Source organism: Amphiura filiformis, chromosome 2 (genome assembly GCF_039555335.1).
Source record: "Amphiura filiformis chromosome 2, Afil_fr2py, whole genome shotgun sequence".
In the NCBI taxonomy this organism is placed as follows: Eukaryota; Metazoa; Echinodermata; class Ophiuroidea; order Amphilepidida; family Amphiuridae; genus Amphiura; species Amphiura filiformis.
In genome coordinates this window covers 2,619,425-2,646,976 of record NC_092629.1, presented here as the reverse complement: position 1 = coordinate 2,646,976, position 27,552 = coordinate 2,619,425, and the positions used below count along the sequence as shown (strand labels likewise).

The 27,552-nt window shown below is 37.5% G+C and overlaps 1 protein-coding gene across 1 annotated transcript; it reads left to right on the top strand.

Annotated features, from left to right (window-relative positions):
* Nucleotides 1-957: 957 nt before the first annotated feature.
* LOC140171174 (beta-1,3-glucan-binding protein-like) lies at nucleotides 958-16,142 on the top strand. The gene is made up of 10 exons (XM_072194372.1): nucleotides 958-1,180; nucleotides 9,454-9,590; nucleotides 10,117-10,191; nucleotides 10,682-10,742; nucleotides 11,871-12,053; nucleotides 12,492-12,569; nucleotides 12,987-13,104; nucleotides 14,315-14,389; nucleotides 14,929-15,073; nucleotides 15,912-16,142. Exons 1-10 carry the CDS (start codon nucleotides 958-960, stop codon nucleotides 16,140-16,142), a joined length of 1,326 nt encoding a protein of 441 aa, XP_072050473.1.
* The last annotated feature ends 11,410 nt before the right edge of the window (nucleotides 16,143-27,552 follow it).

Sequence of the window (27,552 nt, the reverse complement as noted above, 5' to 3'; positions counted from 1 at the left end):
GAATCAATCTATATATCTACTACTATTAAATACAAAAGCTTTACCCCTGATTAAAGATAGTTTAATTCGTGTAGAGAATAATCATGGAAATTATGAATATATAATTCTATTAAACTTGTTGTAGTTTGATAATCAGCAAAAAGATCATTAAAGGTCGTTAAAACGTGTTAAAAGGTCTTTAAACCGTGTTAAACATGAAATAAACTTATGTAGGTCGGTATCCCGGGGTCTGTATCTACAAAAATCACAAAAGTACACTACTCGCCAGAGAATTTCATATTCATAATCAAATGTCAGGCGATTGTGACCCAACGCTAGTAAATATTAAGACTGATGTCAAAAATTAGTAATTTTAATGTTTGGGTACAATTTTAGTATCCATATCACAAAAAGATAAATAACATTTCAATAACTTTTGAAGGGATTACAGTTCAATAATTATGGCGTGTCAAATGGCGTTCTATTCTGATTCTGTAGAGAGAAATAAGTAGATTACCTTACTGCACAGACCTCAATGGGATCTGCATCAGGTAATCTCACCTCTAAAGAAGAACTGAAAAGTTGCCTTTTTGGTGCAGCGATGTGTCACAAAACTCATTAAAATACTGCTTAGACTTGCTAAATGTCCTCAGGCATGTCCGTTAATCTATAGCATTGTTTGTCACACACTCCACCATATAGGTCGATTTATTTTCATCATTAAAACACTCTTTATCGTCAGCTGTATCAAGAAAAATTAGAAATATATACTATTTACTCATCATGCACATTTTGCCCTCTATCACCACCTGTCTCATTTAGTCGTGTTGGTGTACAGAATTAATGAACACGAACGCTTGCAAGAGTGAAAAGGGTTGTTCATGCTTTAGGAGCGTGTTAACCTGGATAAAAGTTAGGAATCTCGCTAATTTGTCCACAAGTTGTCACTTGAGAGAGCGAGAGACGGACGGAAGCAAAATGGGTAAATCTAGAGGCTCAAGTAACCTGGGACCGATTATTCTGAGCATCTTGGCTCTAGTGATTGCGTTAGCTGCCGGTCTTATTGCTGTTGCAAGCTTGCTAAAGCAGGAGACCAGCTCCCCGAGGACCAGCCACACAGGGACCAGCCCCACGGGGACCAGCCTCCCGGTGACCAGCGACCCTGTTACTGACGACACAAGTGAACCACCCCGTCGTGGAGGTACGTACTAAAGTGAAACCTATTTTGGTATACATTTATAGTTCGGTTTCGGGCTAATATATAATGTAACATTTTTTATAGATCTTACACTTCACCTCGAGTTCGCAGTGACGCAGGTGCACATTTCCCTGATATCAGTATTGAATCTCTTGTAACCAAATCCCACTGAGCGTTGGCTGGACTGCCTGAGACACGCGTACAAGGGCGGTTTGTTGGCACGCCTGTGGCGCAAAGGCACCAGTAGCGTAGCCAGAATTTTATACGGATGGGGGGGGGGGGAGGGCAAGTCGACTGCGTGGAACAAATTAGACAAACATTGTCACAAATGGGTCAAATTGTAGGTGGGCATTGCCACGCAAACAGGGACATGACTCAAAATGTGAAAAATGCTGAGGACTTTTAAACAACAAGTGACACAATAGCAAATATGGAAGAGATTATCATGCTCTTTAAATTAAGTCCTCTTACATTTTGGATCTCCTTTGCACATCTTTATCAAAGTCTTATTTCATGCTTTTTGTTCAATAAATAGCTCAAGGAACATTGAAATGTACATATTCTATATTGTTTTTCATGGTTCTTTTTATTTTGTTATGTATTCATTACTTAAATTCGTTTCCATCTGTTTGGGCGGACAAACTGTAGAACGAGATACCATGTTTTTTGCAAGCAAGCAAATACTTTCATTACATATGTCTATGAAGTATGATCACATAAACAGCACAATTGATTACGTAACATCATTAGCATAAAATCAATGGTCTACAGTGAGTGAGTTATTGGCTGAAAATGAGTCGGTTTATTAAAGGAAATAAGAGGCTGAAATAAGGTATTGTTATGTATTAAAATTATCTCGGGAATTAAAGAATGGAGAGTGTTGCCTTTTAGAATAGTAGTAGAACACAAACATTCAGCTCATACAAACTACCTTTGTTGGGCTGAAAAGTTATAGTTTATTTATAATGTGTAGTCAAATGTGTGTTATTTTTGACAAAAACAAGGCTTTTCTTTTTATAAACATTTTGATATTGCCAACATTAGCAAACGCGGAATTTGTTTGGCCAATTATGTTGACTAACAGAGAGGTCATTGTTTGAATAATGTTGCTTCCCTTCAAGTTTAAAAGTTGTTGGAATTCAAGGACGTCCCATTTCGCCAAAGTTTAATGGCAACTCTCATATTTTGCCAAACCAGGCCCAAGACCTAGTGTTTATTCCTTCCCATTTGGCAGTGTCCATACTCTATCGATGAAGTATGTTACAAGGATGCCCAAAAAGTGTAGCACGAGTTACATGCCCATGTCTAAAAATGAACATAACAAGGACAAGAGTGAGGCATGATGTCCCGTATGGGTGGGGCAGTCCCCCTGGCTACGCTACTAAAAGGCGCTGACGTCACTATCTAACTCGAGGTGAAAGGAAATATAGTTTTATGATCAGCTCATTTGTATATTACCTTGCACTCTTATTATAAACATTCTTAAATTATAGAGAAAAGTCTACCCATTACTTAAAACTTCTCACTTAGTAAATTGAGTAGTTTTCAAAAAAAAAAAAAAAAAAAAAAACAACCCCCAAAAAAACCCCAACCCCCCCACCAAAGCAACAACATACAATCAAAACAACTTGAAAAACATTTGCGAGACAAACTATATGTACGCAGCTTACATTTAAATGAAAGTAACCCAAGATTTGAAAGTTGCAGCAAAATTCTACTTGGAAGTGTCCATGTAAGGAAATGTTTTCAGCTCTCGTTGGATTCTTCTTCTTGTTTTGTGAATTTAGAGGAGGTCAAAACATGTGTTAATCAATAAAAAATCATTATTCACATCAGTGGTCATTGTTTACTTAATCCCATATTAAAACATGACAAGTTCAAAGTTTTTGGGGACCAAAAGGTCACAGAAGTGGAAGGCCAAGGGTTACATCTGTTGGTAACACCTCCCAATCAGGAATTTTTTAATCTAACTTTACCACTGAAAGGACACCTTGCAATTGTAGGCCATTTAGGACCTTGTTGGTCAGACAAAATATTGATATCTCCATGTTACAATCATTATTCCACATTACGTGAACAATGGTCACTAATTACACTGCTGTTACACACTAGTGGACATTTATAATGAGAATTCTTTCAAAAGCGATGAGAATTGGACACAATTATGAGAATTGAAAATGTTCGCATTTCTATGAACCTTTTAACCATGTGGGCATGCTTTCTCATTCAATGAATGCAAAATAAAACGTGTAAACAACCTTTCGCATTGTTTAAAACGAGAAATGTTAAGATAATTGGTATAGCATGGTCCGACCAGCCCCACAGAGTTGAAAGTTTCATAGAAATGAGAAAATTTTCAATTCTCATTGCTCTTGAATGAATTCTCATTTTAAATGTCCACTTATAGTAATAGCCCTGCTTATAGTGACAGCTTTTGTTGTATATGTCCAGGGATATGCGTGGTGGACCTCAAAGCCTCAAACCAAGAATCTCTGCAAAATTATATATAATCCAACCAATTGTGTCCTACTTCGAGCAATAAGCAACCCAGGGGCTCACTTGGTAGCCTGCTTACGTACCTCGGAACCGTTCACCTACATTACATTGCATACAATGTATACCAATTATCCCACTGACAAAGACAGACATTTATCAGAAGTAGAGTCAACATTGGCCAAGGTCCTTGTGACACGATCATACCAATTGGGTTGTATGGTTGTAGTCAACATAACTTTTCAATTACTTTATGCTGTCATGAACATTTTATTCAATCCTATACTAAAGATTAAACCATACTAAATTTTAATTGCGATAAGAATTTGTTTAATTGGTAAATATCTGAAATGAATAAGAAGTACACAACTTCTTTGCTTGTGTCACGTTTACAAGTTCAGTCCTGGTTTAGTTTGCCATGCTGCATTGGTCTTTTCGTAACATTTCATTAATATAGTCCATACAGGACCAACGCAATATTTAGTACTATAATCAACGCCGTCAGGCGTTGGTCCTTATAGATCCGACATATCCTCCCTTGGAAAGTCAAGGGAAATGTCAAACTGACTAACCACGCCTACTGACAGCTACTGACGATATTTAGCCAATCAGATTAGACTTGCCTTCGGATCTAACACCACTATTGCGTAACAATATCGATAATCATGTCCATTCATTCATTCAATTTATCTATGTCCTCTTCAATCGCGATCAATGTTCATCATCCACGTGAATGAGCATTGATCTGATTTTACTTCTTCACAGGGTTACTAAACCCGCGAGGTGGTAGGCAATTGGGCAACTATTGAAGATTTTCCCCGGCACTTTTGATAATAGAGGTTATCCACTTCACTCATGTGTGACTTCTAACAAAAGGTACTGGTTCCCGTAGTATTCCTTATTCAAACTAATTCAATGCACGACCTCGGAGTTACCTGCATGACTTTGGCGGGCTATTTTGAAACAGTCATGGTTGTGCATGCAGGTACTTCTTTAGAATGTCCTAAACAAGGTATAGCAGTCGTTGATAGGACATGCAGCTTATAGAACATGGATAACCTCTATTCCTGTCCCATATAAATCAATGGTTAAGAAGATACTTGGCGATTATTTGACCCGTGATTCGGGCTGAAATGTTCTTTTTTAAGTTCTTCACTTTGTAGGTTGCGCACATTATACAGGGTTTTTTTTGGGGGGGGGGTGGCCATCGTTTCATTTTATCATTAGGCCTCAGTTATTTTTATTTGTTTTACAATAATATAAAAATGGATGACGCCGCTATTTTGCATGCTTCGAATAAACTAGGAATTCAAGAAGTTACCCGCCAACAGGCGAAGGGAGTTACAAGTTTTTTACATGGACATGGTTTTCCGATAGGATATGGGAAGAGCTTTATTTTCCAGTCAGCACCAATTTGTGTTAATTTTCTTTAAAATGTCAATGTCGACAGCGCCATAAAATGTAGTCATTTACTTGATTTGTAGTTTAGTCCAATTCCTATTAAAGTGAAGTAGGCCTATTCACTTTCTTTACTAACACAATATTTCAAGAGTTTGTTTCCAAAAGGCATTAGTTCAATAGCTGCCTTGTGTAACATTTTTACATTCTAAAGTTTAAATGACATTTAACGATTGGAATGGATATGTTTGCACATCTGGCTTATTCTCTTTCGATAATAGATTTGTCCCCTAAAATGGTCAAATCCAAGGTTTTAAAATGGCTGCCATTGCACTTGATGCCTTTTTCTTCTTCGCACGTGGGAAGTTAAAGGGATTTGCAATTATTTGCCAAAATTGTTATAACTATTCTACTACGCCAATGTTATTAGAGTGGCAAGGTTACTGCTACTCAATATTTTCAAATAAAAAATGTATCAGTTTACTAAGATGGATGTTTGGATCAAAAACGTCAATCGTAACATTTTTCTGCGACCTATGGTTTTTGATCTATGACCCCTTGGAATTCATAAGTAGGCCTAAAACGGGTGTTTTTTGAAAAAAGGGATCCAAAAATTTTGAATCTATAAAAAAAGTGGTTCTAAAAGTTTAACATATGTAGGGGGTCAAAAAAGTTTTGACATACCGAAATCAAAATTTTCCAGCCCCAAGTATTTATGAACGTTCCCTTAGCTCTTTAAGTACTGTATCTCTACCAAATATGGCAAATTAGGCCTATAAACATTTAGATTTAGATTTTGCAGTGTTTCTCTTTTGGACCTCGCCTCATACAAACAAACAGACGGCTGCCAAAAATTGAAAAACGATGAAAGCAGTGTACTTTTTAAAATTTTGTCTTGTCTTGTCTTTTCTTGTTTGTAACTTTGAAATAAACAAAGACCACGAAAGTATTACTATCAACGGAGGGAGTAAATGACGTGAATGACGTAGTTAAAAGTGATGAATCCCATGCCCCTCGGTTAAAACGAGAAGACCATGTTGTTTTTTAAAGATTTGATATTAAAATAGTTTAAATCAAAACCCTAAATTCAAATAGTAATCACAGGCCCTTTCATGCCTTTGGGATTAAAGAAATATACTGTGATTTTTCCGTTCCTTTTTTTTTCACATGCATTTGAAATATCAACACATTCAACAGTAGGCCTACTTGCGAGTTGTATCGCCTTTAATTTTATTTTACTCACTCTGTTATTTCCAGTTAGGTGTTAAAGGCTTAATGTACGATTTCTTCAAATTTTAGATTTGTCATTATATATTCAAAATGCTGAAATAATACCAGTAATAAGCCCTAATTATCGGGAATGGTTTCTGTCCATTTTGAACTGAAATAACGAGGTAAACACTGCTTGTTATTTTGGCCGTTTAACACGCAGTTCTATATAGAAGGACCGTAAAGTCATAATTCTTGAATTATGACTTTATGTCGAACTTTACTCTGTTTACCTACAAACACAACAAATTTGGCTGATTCCATTTAGATGCAAGTTGTAACATGTGTATACATTACAAATATGCCATAAAATCAGGTTTGAAAAAAATTAACCAAATTCATATTATTATAAGATCGTACATTATGACTTTAATAAATCAAAGTTCAGTTCCAAATAAACGGTGTGTAGAATTGATGTTCTTTTAGCTTTTTAATGGTATCACGGTTAGGCCTATCGACAAATGTGACAATATTAAATAAAAAAAGAAAACAAACCTAGAATCATACAAATGACTTTTTGTAACACTGATTAGGTTATTATCTCTGCACTGATATAGCAACAAAAAACTTTCATTTAATTCATACCAGCCCGATTCACACTGGTCATGGAAATAGTAGATATCTACTATTTCCATGCACTGGTAAGCGACCTCAAAAGTTTGTAGTGCTTTGATTGCATTATCAAAATCAATCGATTGGGATACCAAGTACTTGAGATGACTTGAGAGTCCCAGTTATGTAATAGATGCGGTTGAATGATGGCCCGAATGATGGGCGGGGCTATTTTCCATATTTGGATTCATGACGTAACTTATCGACTGGTTAGGTTTTGGTCACTGTTTATTATAATGAGGTGCACTGCTGGGGGTAGCGAACGGATTTGTAAGGACCAACGCCTGACGGCGTTGATTATGGTGCTAAATATTGCGTTGGTCCTGTATGGACTACATTAATACAGTATCACTGTGGTGACACGTGAACGTAGGTAAATGGAACAGCCAAAACGAACATAATTATTCTTGTTTATGCCATAATGTTGTAGTCTTTCAACCCTTTCACAACCTCAGCTCTGCTCTGTAACTTACAAAAACTCCCGCTAAAAAGTGGTTCTTTTATTTCTTTTAAAAAATAAATTAAAAATCGCTCTGAACTCACCAAAACGAACAACGTCTAAAATCAATCTTACAGGTCAGCAAGAAGAAAGTCAAACCTTTGAAGAAGGAGCTCAGTCAGCTCGCCCTCCTTTCAAGCTATACCATCTGGAATGCGCAGCATATTGCTGTTTGGGAGAATTGTTCCTACATAAAATGCTGAGCTCCTCCTCCGCAGGATTTCCCTTTCTTCTGCTTCATACATGCAATTTCCAGGCTTTCAGGTTATCTATTTTCCTTGCTTTTTGATAAACTGTGTTTTATATAAGTGTACTTTGTGCTGCCGTTTTTTGATGTTTACCTTGCATGGACGCAAACCCTGTCCTGGGGTTCGTGTTTCCATTCTTTGTGTTTTTGAATGAATAAAGAATAAATAACTATAAATGATCATATAATGTTCTGGTCACACTAGAGATTGGGCTGTCAATTTGTCTGTATTATGGCGTCCCATTGAAACACACGTGAAAACACGCCATTTCTTTGCGCGATTTTAGACCTTTCCGGCAACAAATTGACTAGAAAAAATACTACCAATTGATTGCAAATCGATAAAAATTTAATATATGCTTCAATGTATGGGTAGAATTGTGATTGATTTTCAGGATATATGCGTTTATACAGCGCCATCACCATTTTCTACCCTCAAAAAACGTTTCTGGCCATTCTTCAATCCGCGGGCCTACTTTATTCAAAAATTGTGTTTTGCAACATTTTGGGTCTTAACTTTTTATTTAAGCTATAAAATGCTTTTCTTTTTCCTTACAAGTCCACAGAAAGGTCCAAATACCTCTAAAAAGATTTTATCGGAACTCATCCACATTACATCGGGCGCGGAGGGATTTGGTGGTGTGCGCTCTTATGTCTATTGCTCCTTGCCCGGAAATATTCGCTCTTATCATGTTGTTTCCAGGGCCGGTGCTTTTAAATCCATAAGGTCATTGAGCAAGGTAATAGTCGTATGCAGTTCGCTCATGCATATTAGTAAGCCAGTACCTTTGCACCTCATTTAAATGTGTTGAATTAGGTCAAAGACGGTTTTATAATAGTGGGAAATCCTTTGTTTGAGGTCAATAGATAAAAGAGAGGCCTTGGATCACACAGGTGTGGTTCTGCATAATATTTTATCATCAAGGCTCCTACCATAAAAGATTTCATGGAGGCGCACTAACTTGCTAATTAATACCCTGACCTATTCATAATGCTCAAATTTTCATCAATGCTGTTGTCTTCCTGAGTGCCAGGGCTGGTACATTTCTCCTCTCCTGGGTTATTACGCGTTTATGTGCCGGTTTAGTTCGGTTACATTTTACCATGTTGGTGTGCTTGCTTTTATCATTGTGTTTTTATGCTTTGGTATTATTGGGTAAATTCAAAATTTGTCATTTGGAAAAATGAGCGATATATGTCCAAAATGTACTTGATTTAATTTATTTTATCTGGTATGTGCTGTAGTAGATTTAATATTATATTATCACACAAGAAAACATACACAATCTAATGTGGCGATACATGTGGAAAGTCAGGTCTGCAAATGTTTTGTAATCAAATGAAATACTATGATAGCTGAATATCCTCTTGATAATGCTGGATATATGCATTCCTTCTTGTTAATTTCGATATTATTAAAACAAAATCTAAAGTGGGGCACGAGGCTGTGGATTACGAAGTGCTCCTTTAATTGTATGTACATGCAAATGCTTATTTTTCCAATACCTTAACCACTCCCAACTAATGTTGTTGTATTACACCTGGACTCTCCTCATATTGTTTGTTGCCCATTTGCGGCAAATTCCCGGAGCCTTGAAACGAGACACCCTAAATTTCGATAAGCACTTTGGCACTGTACACTCAGTCAAACGTGCGCAGTGATGATTATGCGCATCGACGCAACGTATTCCTGGTTTTAATCGCAAAGCCTTTCGGAATGTACTGAAAAGACATATTTAATTATATATTTTATTCCAGATTCCTGCAACAAATACCCATGTGAAGTGTCATGTGACCTCACGAAGAAACCGTGTAATGGCCTCATATTCGAAGACAACTTCGATACCTTTGACTTGGATACATGGCAGCATGAGATTACAGCTGGTGGCGGAGGGGTAAGTACAAATAATGTAACGGCGTCACTGTCTGGTGATGAGGTCATATCGGAAAGGAACAACAACAACAACAACAACAACAACAACAACAACAACAACAACAACAACAACAACAACAACAACAAAATTAAGATGATGGATGAGACATAAATATGGTTTTACCACTTTATGATCTACCTTAAACTCTATTTTGTTTAAATGATGTTTTTAATCACTACTATTGGTATTCAGCAAATTTATATTAATACAAAAAACGATCCCTGATGAATTCTGGAAAATATCGACACCCAATATAATATTTTGTGATACAATACCGATCTGATCCAATCAAAGCAAAAGTGAAATACAGGCAAAAACAGGGAGCAAAAAAAACAACAACAATGAAATGAAGTAGTCATGGTCGCCTTATTTTATGCTATGTTCTTATCTATGTACAATGTACAGTCTTCTTAGTAAATCAAGCAGAATACGTAGAACTTTTTATTGGCAAATCAAATCTATACCATTGCTTTGCTTTCCTAAACAGAATTGGGAGTTCCAATACTATATCAATAACCGAAGCAACAGCTACGTGCGTGATGGTAGTTTATTTATCAAGCCTGTAAGTATATGCAACATGGTATATAGTATGTAACGTCTCAAGTTGAGAGTAACGCTATGATAGATTTCGTGGTGGCGGTTTGGAACCGTATTCCGCTGGGCTTATAAATACGCGTAGAATGGCGATCTGTCCATATAATCATTTCGTTTGGAGACATACTTGGGTCCTGATGGGATCAGGCTCAAGCGCTTTGCTTTCATATTTTTATTGGTTCAATTGTCTACCTAGTTAAACTACTAGTATCTAAACTACTTTTTAAGTTTTGTCATGGTATCTTACTAAGTCTCGTCGATGTAGATGGGTATGGAGGGCATTCATTTCCTGCTCATTTGGTTACAAAATATTCTCTTTAGAATAAGCGAATTTGTATTTTGTTTGTCCAAAAAATACAAATTTGTCAAGAAACATGCCAACTCCAAAGCAAATTGAAATAAAGTTAACAAGATACTATATTATACGCTTCTATGTTCTTTTTGTTCAATTTTATAAGACTCTAACAGAAGACCTCTTCGGACCAGGATTCCTTAATAGAGGAACTCTCAGTCTCTGGGGTAAGATTTGCTACGTTTAATACAGGGTGATTCAAAATGAAGTAAACTCTTGTTTGTGACACTTTTGTACAAAATCTGGAAGGAATCCGCTGTAAATGAAAACATCATTGAAAAGAGCAGATTCTTAACGTCTAAATTAAAACAAGAATTGTGTAGCTGCCCACGGTTTCACTTTCATGTGTATAGTGTATTGATTGGTAGTGCGCTATATTCGAATGCAAAATCCACGACGGTGCTGTAGTTTGTATGGATACCCCCTTGTATATTCATGATAACTCTTATAACTTGTGTAATTCATAGTCTCCCGCAGGGTGCGACTGAAACTTGCTTGGGAAATATGGCGAAGGGGGTTGCATCTTGAGCTGCTGATCTTTGGGTCTATTTACAACTCATGCATAACTCTAACAATGTTTACTTGTGATCTATCAGTTCGCGGTCTTCCGGACACCTGAAGCTTCAGACTCTCGGATCATTAGAACCACATGATTCAAAGTTTGTCTACATAATAATATTACATAATTACATGTACTTCATATCTGATCAGCTGTGGGAAACTGGCGACGAAAGAGACGATGAAATTCAAGAAACTTTGTCGCCATAATATAAGTGCTATATTGTACTCGTACACGTTTCTTTGTGAGCAGTGCAATATGATGAAATTGAAAAATTAAAAAAAAAGAACTCTTGAGGACCGTCTTTAGACAATAATGTAGCCCGCTAGGCATTATTGATTGAAACCGCTCCTGCTAAACAACTTCATTTTGTATTTGAATATCGGCTATACCAGTCAACACGCTACCATGGCGGGTACCATGATCATGACTACATGCTTGGGAAGAGAAACTGTGTGCAGCTACAAATATGGGCGGTTTATTCGAATGAGCGTAACTCGGGTTTGCAGGAAGTAAATACAATAATTCATTCTTTTTTTAAATTTAGACGCTCAGAATCTGTTCTTTTCAATGATATCAAAATCACTTCTCTATGAACCAAAGTCAAAACAGACAGAACGTTTGCATCGGTTATGGATTTCAATTGCTGAGCACATCAAATCCGCAAAACTGTTGATAGTTTTGATGCGCATGTGTATTTTTAATTGAATTAATTTAAATTGATTGTTTTTATTAGGTTCATCTCCTGCTAATCTATGCACTGGCAACGCCTGGTATGGTTGCCAAAGACAGGGTAATGACGTCAACTATATCAACCCGGTTCAATCAGCTCGCATACGAACTGTCCACTCATTTGCCTTTAAATACGGCAAAGTCGAAGTCTCGGCCAGGATGCCTGTAGGGGATTGGTTATGGCCAGGTAAGCTAAGAATGTAAATTACGCTACTGGGTTGTAAGCTACAAAGGAGTCCCGTTGCCATTGATCCAAATCGTCCCGCTTACCCGCTAATAAAAATTGCAATTTGAACGCTAAAATGGGTCAAAATTAGATGCGTATTACAACCTTTGGTCATTTCTGTCTTGGTGTTTCGAGCAGGGGCGCAATGTCCCTCCTCGTTACACCTCTGGTCCTATAGCTAAGAAGTCGTTGTTGTCAGAAATAGCAAACGTATACCACATGAGTTGTTATCTACAAAATACAATGTAGGACTGTGGGGTGTGTCTGAAACCACCTTTAAAGGTGCAGCTAAATACTAATATATTTTAACGGACAAATTATAAAGGACACAATCGAGGCCCTAACAAAAACGTGTCCCCATGTATGATTATTTCAATATTTCTCTGTCTTACATTGTAGCTATTTGGCTTTTACCTCGCCGTAACAGTTACGGGGAATGGCCCGCATCAGGTGAAATCGATATCGTTGAGTCTCGTGGTAAGTGATAGACAGTATTCACAATAATTAACCGGTAACCTTCGTCCTACCGAGTCATATTTTACAACACGGGCTACGAGGGAGATGGGGGGGGGGGGTGTTGCAAACCGGCAAATTGTCTATTTTAAACGTCATATACTATTATATTTGGTACCTATGTGTCTCTTCAATATAACCAGGCGATTTACCCTAGATTTTCTACCTAGCTACCAACTAACAATTTTACAGAACCACCTCCCTCTTTGATGGTCGGTCCCACTGCCCGGTAGGATGCCGAAGTAAAAATCATATCACTAAATTGAGTGCAAGGAAGGCTGTACAATTAGTTTAAGTCCTTATTCGTTTTATTATGCTGAATGAAAAACCCCTTCATAGAACGAGGGCTAATCCATTATTTTGGGCTATTTTTTTCTTCAGGTAATCTGCTTTACACTGACCCTAGCGGTAACTCAGTAGGAGTTGATCAAATGGGTTCTGCTTTGCATTGGGGGCCATTTTTGCCTAATAACAAATATCCATTGACTGTATCTAGCAAGTAAGTTATATATTCTTTATCTTGTTATGAATATATCGCAAGGACCTAACCTAGGTCCTTGTGTCAGATTACTACATGTACAGGGTGTCCCAAAAAAATTACTGGGCAAATAAATTTGGACGTAAGTCCAGAAATAGACATAAGAATCCAAAAATGTAAACGTCAGCATGTAGCCCATCTTATTCTGCATCTTATATGTCAATATTACTGGATTCAGCTGACTGATTGCGGAGAAATGAGCGATTACATAACGCATGCGTCAATTCACTTCATTCCAAGTTTGAAAAAAGATCATTCAACACAATGCGCACTATGGTTAACTGTCAATGGGCTTCATGTTTGGTCTATGAAATCCTTTTCGTCCTTTTTAAACAATCTGTTTCTTGCAAAACATGAAATTAGAATTTGTTCAAATTGAAAACCTGCACGATGTTGAAAATGAAAGCTTGCATGTGAGATGATGTTCGGTACTTGTAAATATCTATTTTCGTTAATGTTGATTTAAATGTTGCATAAAGAATTATTGCATAAAAGAATCCCTCCTGGCTTAAAAAATTCTTACACACATTAAATTGTAATGCAAAGTTTAAATCTTTGAAAACTTCAACATTAATATTGCATGGTATCAAAAATCACACGTAAACTGTAAGCCTTTGATTATTGTCATTCTTGGCTCAAATGTTCTTTGGAAAGTTAAAATATAATATATATGCACAATCTAAAGAATTAAAGTTGGAAAGCTTCCAATTGTAGAAATCAAAGTTTTCTCGGACAAACTATTATTCATCTTCAGTGAAAGCATGAATATCATAACTCCGTTGGATTAGTAAAAAGATAATGCGGACTAAATTAAATGAGATACACAAACTTCAGGAAGCGGTGAGCGAGTATGAAAAAAGCCCCTGTGATCGAACTTGGAATGAACTACATTGATGCGCGCATTATGTAATCGTTCATTTCTTCGGAACCAATCACCTAATCAAATGAAATTCTTGTACGTGATGTAAAATAAAATAAGCTATGCGATACATTTTAATTTTTTTGATTCCGATGTCTATTTTTTGGGACACCCTGTATAGGAAAATGATTACACTGACTGTACATTTTTACAGAATCTAGGTGAATGAAGATGAGAACAATAGTATGCGTCTTTATCATGCTTATTGTAAGACCTTACGACTGAAATGAATTATTTTGTTTTATTTTATAGAAATTTGGACGGTGGTGATAACTTTGGAAAAGGCTTCCACATATACAGCGTGGAGTGGACTCCTTCCACAATTAAGTAAGCTCTAATTCGAGACTTTGAATAATCAAATTTCATTATAATGATAGTAAAGTTGTAAACAAGAAAACAATCGATATGCATTTAGTATATTTGTCCTGTCTTCTAAGTTAGCCACTAAGTATAGTTTTCAAAACATTATATTAAGCCGTCGATTGAGTTCAATCGGTAAAGTGTGAGACTTCCATTAGTCTGTGGCAATTCGAGTTCAACCCAGTTGCGTAACCAGGATATTTCCCGAGGGGGAGGCCAAGGTGAAATGCAAATGGGGCAAGGTGGGTTTCAGAGGAAGGAAATGTGAGGTTGAGGGGAAGGGGTTTGCAGCCCTTTGCCTAGGACACTGGTTCAATCATCTGCAGTTTGTTCTTGTCAAATAATTGAGCTATATTGACGGTTGAGAGCCAGAAAGTGTTAACTCACAATCGCGAAATTGTTTAATACGGTGTAATTTGGAGCGTAGCAATTTCTGTGAAGTGTGCCCATTGGGGCAATATCTGAGGTGTAATGTTGTCACCTTTTCACGTGTTTGTCTTCCTTAGGTTCTTCGTCGATGATGAAGAGATTATGAAAGTCGATCCTGGCCAATCTGGTTTCTATGACTTCGGGGAATTCGCAAAGGAAATTCCTAACACAGACAATCCGTGGGCAAACTCACCCAACAAAATGGCGCCTTTCGATCAGGATGTAAGGGTTAAAATTATCATACTTTTGCCTTAACCAAGTGTTCATTTTCCCTTCACAAGTCGAGTTATATGTCACATCTTAATCTTGTGTCAATAATTTACGTATACAAAACCTTTTTAGTTCCTTCTCTCATTTCCCCAAAAATACAGCATAATTTTTTGGGGGGATTAAAATAATATTATCCTGCTCAGCCAAATAAAACATAGCTAAATACAAATCCTTTAATTAGTTCTAACTGACAATAAAAGTTAAATTTTAATATTCTTGCAATTTGAGAGAAAATGGGCCAAAAATATGTAATTTTGCATGTTTTCGAACAATTGCAGTCCCACAATTCAAAGACTTGGCACAGGTCTAAGCAATCAATATTTTGACACAGGCTAGGAGTGTACTTTAATCTATGGTTATTTTGATAATCGGTTAGAAAAAGTAATAGAAAAACGAAATATCAGAATACATAACCTGAAATTAGTCTTAGTACAATTTTTTGGGCTTGATTGTCACAGCATACGAAAAACACCCTAAAAACGCATGTTTTAGTTATTATTTCAAACAACTTACCAAATATTAAAATCTGACTTTCATTTACCAGCTACAACTAACTAAAGTATTAGGATCTTAGGATCTAGCAATGTTTCATTTGGCAAAATAGGAATATTTTGTAAATTCCCCCCCCCCAAAAAAAAATCAGAAATTATGCAAGTGTAATGGGACCTACAGGTAACCTAAACTACTTTTGGCTTCTCAAAATGTATAATGACTAAACATACGAGCGTATTATATAGAACATGTCAGTATAAGGATCATTTTGCTCTGTCTTTCTACATCCTTATTCTAGTTCTACATCATAATGAATGTAGCTGTGGGCGGAGTAGGTGGTTACTGGCCGGATAGTAATACCAATCAACCGTATCCGAAGCCATGGGTTGACTCCTCACAAACCGGACCCAAAGATCTCTGGTTAGCCAAAGACAACTGGTATCCCACATGGAATCCAGATGTTAACAATGGAGAGGGCGCTGCCATGCAGGTGGACTACATAAGAGTGTGGGCAGATGGATCATATTAAAGGCCCTAAATGTCATTTGTGGATGTAATGCTATTATATAAATACATTATTGTAAACCTTTGAGGAGAGCGTACTTACGAGATGTTGAAAACCCGGAAGTAACAACGCGTACGATGGGTAGTTCAGTGATCTCATCCGGCACATTATGACACCCCATTAAATCCAATGTGACCTCAAGAAGGAAAGCATTAATTTTGATTTGACGAAGGTCCAGTTTTAAAAGTGACAAACTGGCCCATTCAAAACTCCACGGACTAGAGATCTGGTTTGGGAGAAATGAATGGCAAATTTATGCGTGCTTTAATTTAAAACAAAAGGAACAAGGAAAAATTGGAACAAAAGAACTGACAAATAAAATGAAAGTTATGAAAAGTGCAGAGAAGTAAAATCTGAAATAAAAACTGCTTTAAATAAAGCTTCATTGAAGAAACTGTGTTGCGCTTGTTGGAATCTTTTTGCCAGTTTGTCACTTTTAAAACGGGACATTCGTCTATTCAAAGGTTTGTAACTTTGCTTCTTGAGGTCACATTGGATTCAGTGTGTGTCATAATGTGCAGGATTAGATGTATTAAAAAACAAATGTATTCCAACATGGTTCAGTTTTGGAATTGTGATTATTTTTCCAATTGTATGGATACTTTTTTGGCGCAGTATATTTTCTCCTTAAATTGATAAATAAGTACAAATAGTTTAAAAGTCAATTTTATAGCACAAGTATTGTTTAAGTCATTTCAACCAAATACATCATGTAAGGACAAAACCGATAAAATTAGCATCCTGTTGGCCATTGCATAGCTTATTAGCACATGTAGACATATAGAGGGCTATACTTCTTTCTAAACTGCTTGAATCGGTAAATTTTATGACAATAAAATCAAGTCATCCCAATGTGGCTCGGGCTTGACAAGCGTAAATAGAGCTGTCCTGACTTGCACGAAGCAGGTAGGGTTAAGTGACCGCTTATAGGTTAAATTCCCAGTCTGCCTAATCATAAAGCTCCCGTGCCAAGTGGTTAAGGCGCTGGTCTCGTATACCAGAGGTTCTGGGTTCACTTCCCTGTCGGGATCATTTTTCCAATTTCCTCCTTTACTCATTGCTCGACGGCGAAACTGATAAATTGCATTATAGTTTGCTTATTCCCGTTGAAAAAAGTCACTGTTTTTCACGAAATAAAAATTGTACTAAGAATGCAAAGGATTTTATATATGTTGTACGTTTGTTTACATGTGCTCATCTCATTTCAAATGCCTGTCTCATTACACGTATTTTCAGCCTTTCACCAGTAGGAGACGAAATGGCAATTTTTTAGACGAATTGGCAAATAGACGAAACCGTATTAGACTAACTGGTTTAGACCATATGAGTATTGGACCTAACGGTTATTAGACCAAACGGTTATTAGACTAAATGGTTATAAAACATATTACACCCATATGGTTATTAGACTATATGGTCTTAAAAGAGACATACTGGATATTAGACCAAACAATATTAGACTAAATGGACATTTGACTATATGATTATTAGACTAAATGGCAATTTGCCTTTCTAGTAATAGACCAATAATACAGCGAAACGGGAATAAGACCAAAGGATATTAGACTAAATGACAATAGACCGAAGGACCGCGCACAGGAGGAAAGCTGTTTGATCTACATCCCAGTAATGCGCCTCGATGCGGATTCCGCTTGCCGTATAGAGGTAACCACTATCCACAACGTATTCGATATGTTCTTTATGTCTATGGGGCTTCAATTTTGGCTTTCATATCGAAAGGGAATGAAAGACCGGCATGAAACTATTGGGTGTTGGGGTACAAGGTCATACCCTTTAACCTATGTCGAAATAAAAGTTCACACTGACACAACGTCTCCCATTTATTTTACACGCCAGTTTAATTTACAATGTCACACATTGTTGCGTTTGGTCTAAATGGTTCATTGTGCAAGAAAAGATGATGATTTATAATTTGAACTTTCATCCAATCTACTCCATCATAATGGAACAACATCAAACTTTCCAAACTGCAACTTTTATGACCTAATGAGCCATTATGACATTGTATATTAGGCGGATGTGTAACACAAATAGGATATCAATAATAATTTCTATAATTTCGTAAAAAAGCATTTTGAGTTATTTAAAAAGTCTTTGGAGGAACTTAATCTCAATTCCAGAAAAACACAACATAACACAATTTGTGGTGGATTACAAATATTATCCTGTTTTGCCAAGTGAAACCAAGCTAGATCCTGATCTTTTAATTAATTTTAACTGGCAATGCAAGTGCAATTTTAATGGGTCAATTTTTTTGGAACAAGGACCAAAACATGCATTTTTAGGGCGGTTTCTGAATGCTGTGACAATAAACCCTAAAGACTTGTAAATTCAAGTTAATCATTGTAATTTTTTGGCTTAACAAGTTATCAAAAAGCAGAAAGATGGGGCGGCAAAGAAATGGATTAGACTTCGAATCTCTCTTGTGAATAGGGACAGATGCAGTCTTGCAGTACCTAGTATTTCTTGCACTGTGCAGGTGGCATCAAGATCAGTGATGACCTAGTCAAGAATCTGGTCTTCCCGGTAGGCTAAAGCTGCCCTCGCGAAGTAAACCACGCAGACGACGCGGTCGCATCGTTGTTAAACGGTGATGAACAACGGTGAAACATGATTGAATCCCTAATTCAACGATGACAATAATGGATGGCTTTAGTTCATATCACAGATTGGACAGCTCACCTATGTTTAAAGGTTGTCCTATGATGTTCACTTCAAGTAAAGTCATATCCGTTTCACGTAGTCGTTGGGCACGCATGGATCGATAGCAACCTCCAAAAAACGATACGCCGAAACAGATTCCAGCCATTGGAAAATATAAGTGAAACAGCCACAGAGAAGTATGAAAGGTTAATAACAGCCCACACGGAAGCTACACATAAAACTGTGCCCGTGAATAAGAAAGCACGTAGGGTACGCTTCTCAAACGATCCAAGAGTGACTGAGGCAAGAGACAAGATCAAGATAGCGTATCAGGAAAATACAACTGAAGATCATAGACTGGTGTATAAACAAGCAAAGAAGAGGCTCGCAGAAGCATACGACCAGGTGCAGGAAGAAGATGTTAGCACTAAGTTAATAGAAGTGGAAATGTCCCATGCCAACAGCAAACACGGCCAGAGTTGGAGACTCATAAATGACATCACAGGCAGATTGGCATCTAGGAAAGGGTAACTGGAAGGCAACACCCAGAAGGAAAGAGTTACTAACTGGTACGACCATTTCAAGAACCTACTAGGAAGCCCTCCTGACATTGATGATGACGATGAAGATATTCCAGCAGTCTTAGAAGAGCTCAGCATCAAAACAGGGCCATTCGAACAAGAGGAATATGAAAAGGCAAAAAATGCATTGGTGGAAGGTAAAAGCTGTGGCGAAGATGGCATACCACCTGTAGTTCTCAAGAGTGCGACCTAGATGATATCATTCTTGAATTCTGTAACCGTGCATTGGAGCGAGGGAGAACTGCCAGAACAGTGGTCTATCCTGAACATAGTACCTATACCCAAGTCTGGAGATCTCAGCCAAGCTGGAAACTACAGGGGAATCAGCTTAAGTTCGATAGTGGCAAAGACTTTCAATAGGATGATCCTCAATAGGATCAGACCAGAACTCGATGAACACCTGAGAAACAATCAAAATGGATTCCGAGTTGGAAGGACCACAGTCGGCCATATTCTTGCCCCACGGAGGCTCATCGAAGGGATCAAAGCTAACAACCTTCCAGCAATAATTACCTTTATTGACTTCCGAAATGCTTTTGATACCATCCACAGGGGCAAAATGCTGAAAATTCTGAAAGCCTATGGGGTCCCTGAGCAGCTTGTTAAAGCCATTGGCAATATGTATGCAAAGACAAAAGCACAAGTGATTTCACCTGATGGAGAAACAGACCTCTTCGAAATACTAGCCAGTGCGACACTCTTGCTCCATATTTATCTGTAGTGGTACTGGATTATGCCCTGAGAACAGCAATAGAGGGTAAGGAAGAGGAACTTGAATTCCAACTGGAAAGAAGAAAAAGTAGACGTATTGGTCCAGAGGTTGTCACTGACTTTGATTTTGCCGATGATATAACATTACTGTCAGAGGAAATAGATTAAGCTAACAAACTACTCAGCCAGGTGGAAACATCAGTTGGAAAAGTCGGACTGAGAATGAATGCTGGCAAAATCAAGTTCATAGCATTTAACCATAACAAAGGTATCACAATTAAGACAAACAGTGGAACACAGATTAAGGAGGTCCCAGATTTCAAGTACCTAGAAGCGTGGATGAAGAGCTCAGAAAAGGATATAAAAATACGAAAAGCAGCAGCCTGGAGAGCTTGTAATGGGATGGCCAAGATCGGGAAGTCGTCGCTCTCAGCAAGATTCATACAGCGCCTATTTACAGCAACAATGGAATCGGTACTGCTCTATGTGTGTGAGGCATGGACAGTCACTACCAAATTGGCAAAGGAGCTGGATGGCTGCTTTACCAGATGGTTGAGGTCAATGCGTAATTCCTCAGCATTTGGGCCAGACTCTCCTGAATGGTTGTAGGGTGTTCCTTCTCCTCCCACGCATGAGTCTGTATTTACATTCCCAGTACTGCATGCCGGTACCCATTTATATAACTGGGTCAAACAGTGGAACACAGATTAAGGAGGTCCCAGATTTCAAGTACCTAGAAGCGTGGATGAAGAGCTCAGAAAAGGATATAAAAATACGAAAAGCAGCAGCCTGGAGAGCTTGTAATGGGATGGCCAAGATCGGGAAGTCGTCGCTCTCAGCAAGATTCATACAGCGCCTATTTACAGCAACAATGGAATCGGTACTGCTCTATGGGTGTGAGGCATGGACAGTCACTACCAAATTGGCAAAGGAGCTGGATGGCTGCTTTACCAGATGGTTGAGGTCAATGCGTAATTCCTCAGCATTTGGGCCAGACTCTCCTGAATGGTTGTAGGGTGTTCGCTACTCCTCCCACGCATGAGTCTGTATTTACATTCCCAGTACTGCATGCCGGTACCCATTTATATAACTGGGTCAAACAGTGGAACACAGATTAAGGAGGTCCTAGATTTCAAGTACCTAGAAGCGTGGATGAAGAGCTCAGAAAAGGATATAAAAATACGAAAAGCAGCAGCCTGGAGAGCTTGTAATGGGATGGCCAAGATCGTCGCTCTCAGCAAGATTCATACAGCGCCTATTTACAGCAACAATGGAATCGGTACTGCTCTATGGGTGTGAGGCATGGACAGTCACTACCAAATTGGCAAAGGAGCTGGATGGCTGCTTTACCAGATGGTTGAGGTCAATGCGTAATGTCCACTGGAAACAGCATATGACAAACAAAGAGCTGTATGGTGACATTCCTAAGTTATCGGACAAGATTAGAGAGAGAGAAAGACTCGGTTTGCTTGTCACTGCTATAGAAGCAAGACAGAACATTTATCTCAACTGGTGCACTGGATTCCGAAGCATGGGAAAAGGAAGCAAGGAAGGCCTGCCCTAACATATGTCGACATTTTGAAGCAAGACACCGGACTTGAAACAACTGACATGACAACAGCAATGCAAGACAGGAAGATATGGAGGGCCATTGTCACAGCAGAGTTCAGAATTTTTCCAGTGATTTTAATTTAGGGATTTCCCTGATCATGGGTTGCCAGTTCAAGTCTGTATTTCACACCTTTCCATATCCACAGAACTTTCTTGATTTTAATTACAATAGGATTCCCCCAGGAGTCTATGTCAGTCCATTTAGTTCAAGTATATGGACTGTTCCATTTTCATTGTAATGCAGTTTTTCAACTTTGTGTAATAACAATAGAACATGCATAATTATTTACCTAGAAGCGTGGATGAAGAGCTCAGAAAAGGATATAAAAATACGAAAAGCAGCAGCCTGGAGAGCTTGTAATGGGATGGCCAAGATCGGGAAGTCGTCGCTCTCAGCAAGATTCATACAGCGCCTATTTACAGCAACAAGTGGAATCGGTACTGCTCTATGTGTGTGAGGCATGGACAGTCACTACCAAATTGGCAAAGGAGCTGGATGGCTGCTTTACCAGATGGTTGAGGTCAATGCGTAATTCCTCAGCATTTGGGCCAGACTCTCCTGAATGGTTGTAGGGTGTTCGCTACTCCTCCCACGCATGAGTCTGTATTTACATTCCCAGTACTGCATGCCGGTACCCATTTATATAACTGGGTCAAACAGTGGAACACAGATTAAGGAGGTCCCAGATTTCAAGTACCTAGAAGCGTGGATGAAGAGCTCAGAAAAGGATATAAAAATACGAAAAGCAGCAGCCTGGAGAGCTTGTAATGGGATGGCCAAGATCGGGAAGTCGTCGCTCTCAGCAAGATTCATACAGCGCCTATTTACAGCAACAATGGAATCGGTACTGCTCTATGGGTGTGAGGCATGGACAGTCACTACCAAATTGGCAAAGGAGCTGGATGGCTGCTTTACCAGATGGTTGAGGTCAATGCGTAATTCCTCAGCATTTGGGCCAGACTCTCCTGAATGGTTGTAGGGTGTTCGCTGCTCCTCCCACGCATGAGTCTGTATTTACATTCCCAGTACTGCATGCCGGTACCCATTTATATAACTGGGTCAAACAGTGGAACACAGATTAAGGAGGTCCTAGATTTCAAGTACCTAGAAGCGTGGATGAAGAGCTCAGAAAAGGATATAAAAATACGAAAAGCAGCAGCCTGGAGAGCTTGTAATGGGATGGCCAAGATCGTCGCTCTCAGCAAGATTCATACAGCGCCTATTTACAGCAACAATGGAATCGGTACTGCTCTATGGGTGTGAGGCATGGACAGTCACTACCAAATTGGCAAAGGAGCTGGATGGCTGCTTTACCAGATGGTTGAGGTCAATGCGTAATGTCCACTGGAAACAGCATATGACAAACAAAGAGCTGTATGGTGACATTCCTAAGTTATCGGACAAGATTAGAGAGAGAGAAAGACTCGGTTTGCTTGTCACTGCTATAGAAGCAAGACAGAACATTTATCTCAACTGGTGCACTGGATTCCGAAGCATGGGAAAAGGAAGCAAGGAAGGCCTGCCCTAACATATGTCGACATTTTGAAGCAAGACACCGGACTTGAAACAACTGACATGACAACAGCAATGCAAGACAGGAAGATATGGAGGGCCATTGTCACAGCAGAGTTCAGAATTTTTCCAGTGATTTTAATTTAGGGATTTCCCTGATCATGGGTTGCCAGTTCAAGTCTGTATTTCACACCTTTCCATATCCACAGAACTTTCTTGATTTTAATTACAATAGGATTCCCCCAGGAGTCTATGTCAGTCCATTTAGTTCAAGTATATGGACTGTTCCATTTTCATTGTAATGCAGTTTTTCAACTTTGTGTAATAACAATAGAACATGCATAATTATTTAGGACTCTTGGTGCTACTAAGCAACCAAGATGCATTTTATTTCACTTGCATTTATGAGATCTTGGAGTGAAGGTGGAATTGAGTCCATCTCCAAATTAGCAATTCAATTTTTGCGATGCGTCAAATTTGTTTGTAGTTTAAATGATAGAAAGTATCGAGACTTTTATCTAGTTTTGCTTGTGAAGCAATTTGGCCAAATTTTTATTCTACAACACACCATCTGTGAGATGATCCAGAAGAGCTAGTATAGCCTGGAGTTTGTGTGATGACGTCATCTGCATTTGCTGCAAGTCAACTGAGACATAATATGAAGAGAGTAAATTTACCTATATTTATTGAAATATTTATGAAAATGCATGCTCTGTTTTTATGTAATTATTCATCCAACCATGATTGCTGGTGATTAAAAGTGAATATTTAACTTTATCTTGTGATAGTTATGCATAGTTGTGCACATAAAATATTATCACATTTTCTATAAGAAATCATTTGAAGAAATGTTTGTTTTAATTTCACCTGAGAAATGAGAAATTTATTATAGAGACAATATTAAAAGTTGTTTGTGCTTATTCACATTATATAATCAGTACAAGAGAACTGTATGTTTGTACCAAATTTAATGATATAAATGTGAGTGATATTGTTTGAACATGTTGAGTTGAGAACTTATAGAAAACGTTTGTCAATCCCAAAATTGATACTCAACTTGATCAGAAAAGATGTTTCTGAATTTTAGTAATTTTGGAAATTTTATTTAATTTTGTGAAAGACAATCACAATTCCTTTTTATTTTTTTTTTATATGTATTTTGGACATTGCAAATTACAAAATTTTGGTTATTTTGTGAAATCTTTTTGCAGTTCTCGACCTTTCCGTCTTGGTTTAAAATAACACCACCATTGCGTGCGTATAATACTGATGTATCTATGGTAGTCTGGAGAGATGATGGTTTTACAAACTCATCCAAGAACATCCAGCTGAACCTGTTTAAAGACTGGAATGAAGACTACATGTATGAACTGAATTTGTGATGAACTTCATCCACCGCCGAACTATTGTCGGTATCAACTTTATTGAACTTTGAAAACTTAGATTTGCAAAGAATCATATAAATATACAAGAATTCATTATTATTTTGTTGAATTGTGAAATTATATACTTGTGTTGAATATTAGTTATCCAATTATGAGATAACTTACTTGTGGAACTTTATTGAAACAATTTCATTCAAGGAAACGTCATGATTTGTTTATTTGTGAAATATTGTCAGTGAATCTGATAACAAATCAATTTGTTCTTTGAATTTGTTCCAAAGATATAATTTTTGTATTTTATGATTCTTAAATCTTACATTTAATTGTGAACATCACAATAAGGTTGTGAAAACAAAACAATTTTGTTTTGATCTAGTGTTGAAAACCTAATTTTGGTATTTGGATAATCCTGCAATTAACTTTTGTGTATTATAATAATTTATCCTAAAATTCCAAGCATACCAAAAAGGGTTAAATTTTGATTCAAATATTTATTATTTGAGTGTATTACTTGATAATATATTACGTGCAAGGTTGAAGCCTACAATCATTAATTTTGTGTATTTAATGATTTTCTTTTATTGAAACTTTTGTTTATTTAATGTGGACTAGTGTCGAAAGCTCGCGTTACTAGTTAACATTAATAGTGTAAAACTTGATACAATTTGTACATGTTTTGAACATTTGTGGTTATTAAACATGTGATATATTATTGGCAATTTGTACAGCAATTGAACAATTGAATAATATATTGAGTTTAAAGATATAATCTTATTTCATTGGATATTGATTACTAGTTGTGAGATTGAAATATGAATATGGAATATGAATATGAAATGTAAATATTAAATTATTGTTTAAATTTATTTCATTATAGTATAGTGTATATCATTTTGTGTCTAGTATTCTACTGTTTATTATATTGTGTTCTGAAGAACACTCTTAGTCACTTTTGCACACCGTGTATGTGACATTTTGGCGACCACGATGGGATTGAAACAGTATTCATGAATATGTATTGACACAGATTGATTTTACTAGCATAGTGACTTATCTAATCTTACGTATAGACGTGTGTATTGACTTGTGAGAACTTTTACAATTATTGCAGATGCAGTGGCGTCATTTCACCACTACTGGAGCTGGACTGGTTGTTCTGAAGTGTCATGAAGCAGCAATGGTGTGTTGTAGGTATGAATTTAGTAGAACAATTATCCAGATAATTCATTTGTATTGGAGTTGATTCACAAGTCAAAATTTTGGCCCAGTGCATGTTATATTGTTACTACCCATCCATTGAATGACTCAGCAATGTATTGTTTTGTGTTATTCCAAAATTTGTTGTTATAATTCTGTGGATTATAGTGGGTTTTTTTATTATTTCCAAACGTGTGATAACCCTCTTGAACTATGGCATCCAATGACATTGAATCACTTAAGAAGTTTGGCCAAAGTATGGGTCTTACAGGTGAAGCTTTAAGTAAATTTATTTCAGAGGAAAGAGAGAGATTAGATAAGAAAGATGAACGTGAGCATAGACTAAGACAAAGAGAAATTGAAAAGGAAACTAAACAGGCAGAGGTTAGACAAAGAGAAATTGAAAAGGAAACTAAACAGGCAGAAATTCAAGTAGAAAGAGAAGCGAAAGAGAAGATAAATATGCTTATGCAATTAGAAGAAATGAAAAAGGAAAGTAGAGAGTATGGATCAGGTAATGATAGTCATATTAGTGGTTCACAGCATCATTTTCAAGTGAAAGCTCCTAAACTTCCATCTTTTCGCGAAGATAAGGACAATATGGATTCTTATCTGCTTAGGTTTGAGCGTTATGCTACTGTACGGGGATGGGATAGAGATCGTGATTGGGCTATCAATCTTAGTACTTTGCTTACTGGTAAAGGATTAGAGGTTTATTCATCACTTGATGATATGGATGCTGATGATTATGACATATTGAAAGAAGCTATTTTGAGAAGGTATGAGTTGACAGAAGAAGGATTCAGAAAGAAATTCAGAACGGCAAAACCAGAAAACAGTGAAACCCCGTCACAATTTATTACTAGAATGTGGAATTACCTTAACAGGTGGGTAGAGCTGTCAGGTATAGAGAAAGAATATGCAGATTTGATTGATTTACTCTTAAGAGAACAATTCTTATTGAGCATTAACAAAGACTTAGCCGTGTTTCTTAAAGAAAGACACCCAGGAGATGTGTCTGAGATGTCAAAACTTGCAGATCAGTATACTGAGGCGCATGGCGGTTGGCAAACTAAAACTACTTCAGAAGTTAGTAAGGTAAAAGGTTACCAAGGTAATAAGAGTCAATCTCGGTGGTCTAAGAACACCAATTCAGAATCGACAAACCAGAAAGGTAAGTCTGGTAGTTCTACGACAGTCAGATCTTGTTTTATCTGTGGTTCCACTAGTCACTTGTCCGAAACGCCACAGGTCAATAACTGCTGCATGTGCACCAATTGGAAACACTAAAGGTAATATTAAAGAGCAACAGACTTGTACAAATCAGTGTAAGTGTACAGAGCGTGTAGGAAACATTAGACATGAAACAGTTGCGTGTATGGTACAGGTATCAGAGAAAGATCCACATGTCGAGGTATCTGAAGGACAATCATTTGTTACATTGAAGTGTGGTCATACATTACCAGTTCTCTCAGCAGCATGTAATATACCCAATTTGAATCTTGATGAACTGACAATAGAGAAAGGGTTTGTAGGTACAAAGAAAGTTGATGTTCTAAGAGATGGTGGTTGTACAGGAGTTGTTGTACAAAAGAGTTTGGTGTCAGAAGAACAGATGATAGGTGAGACTGAGACATGTTATTTGATTGATAGGACAGTTAGAAGTTTTCCATTAGCAAGGATAGATATTAAAACACCCTGGTATACAGGTA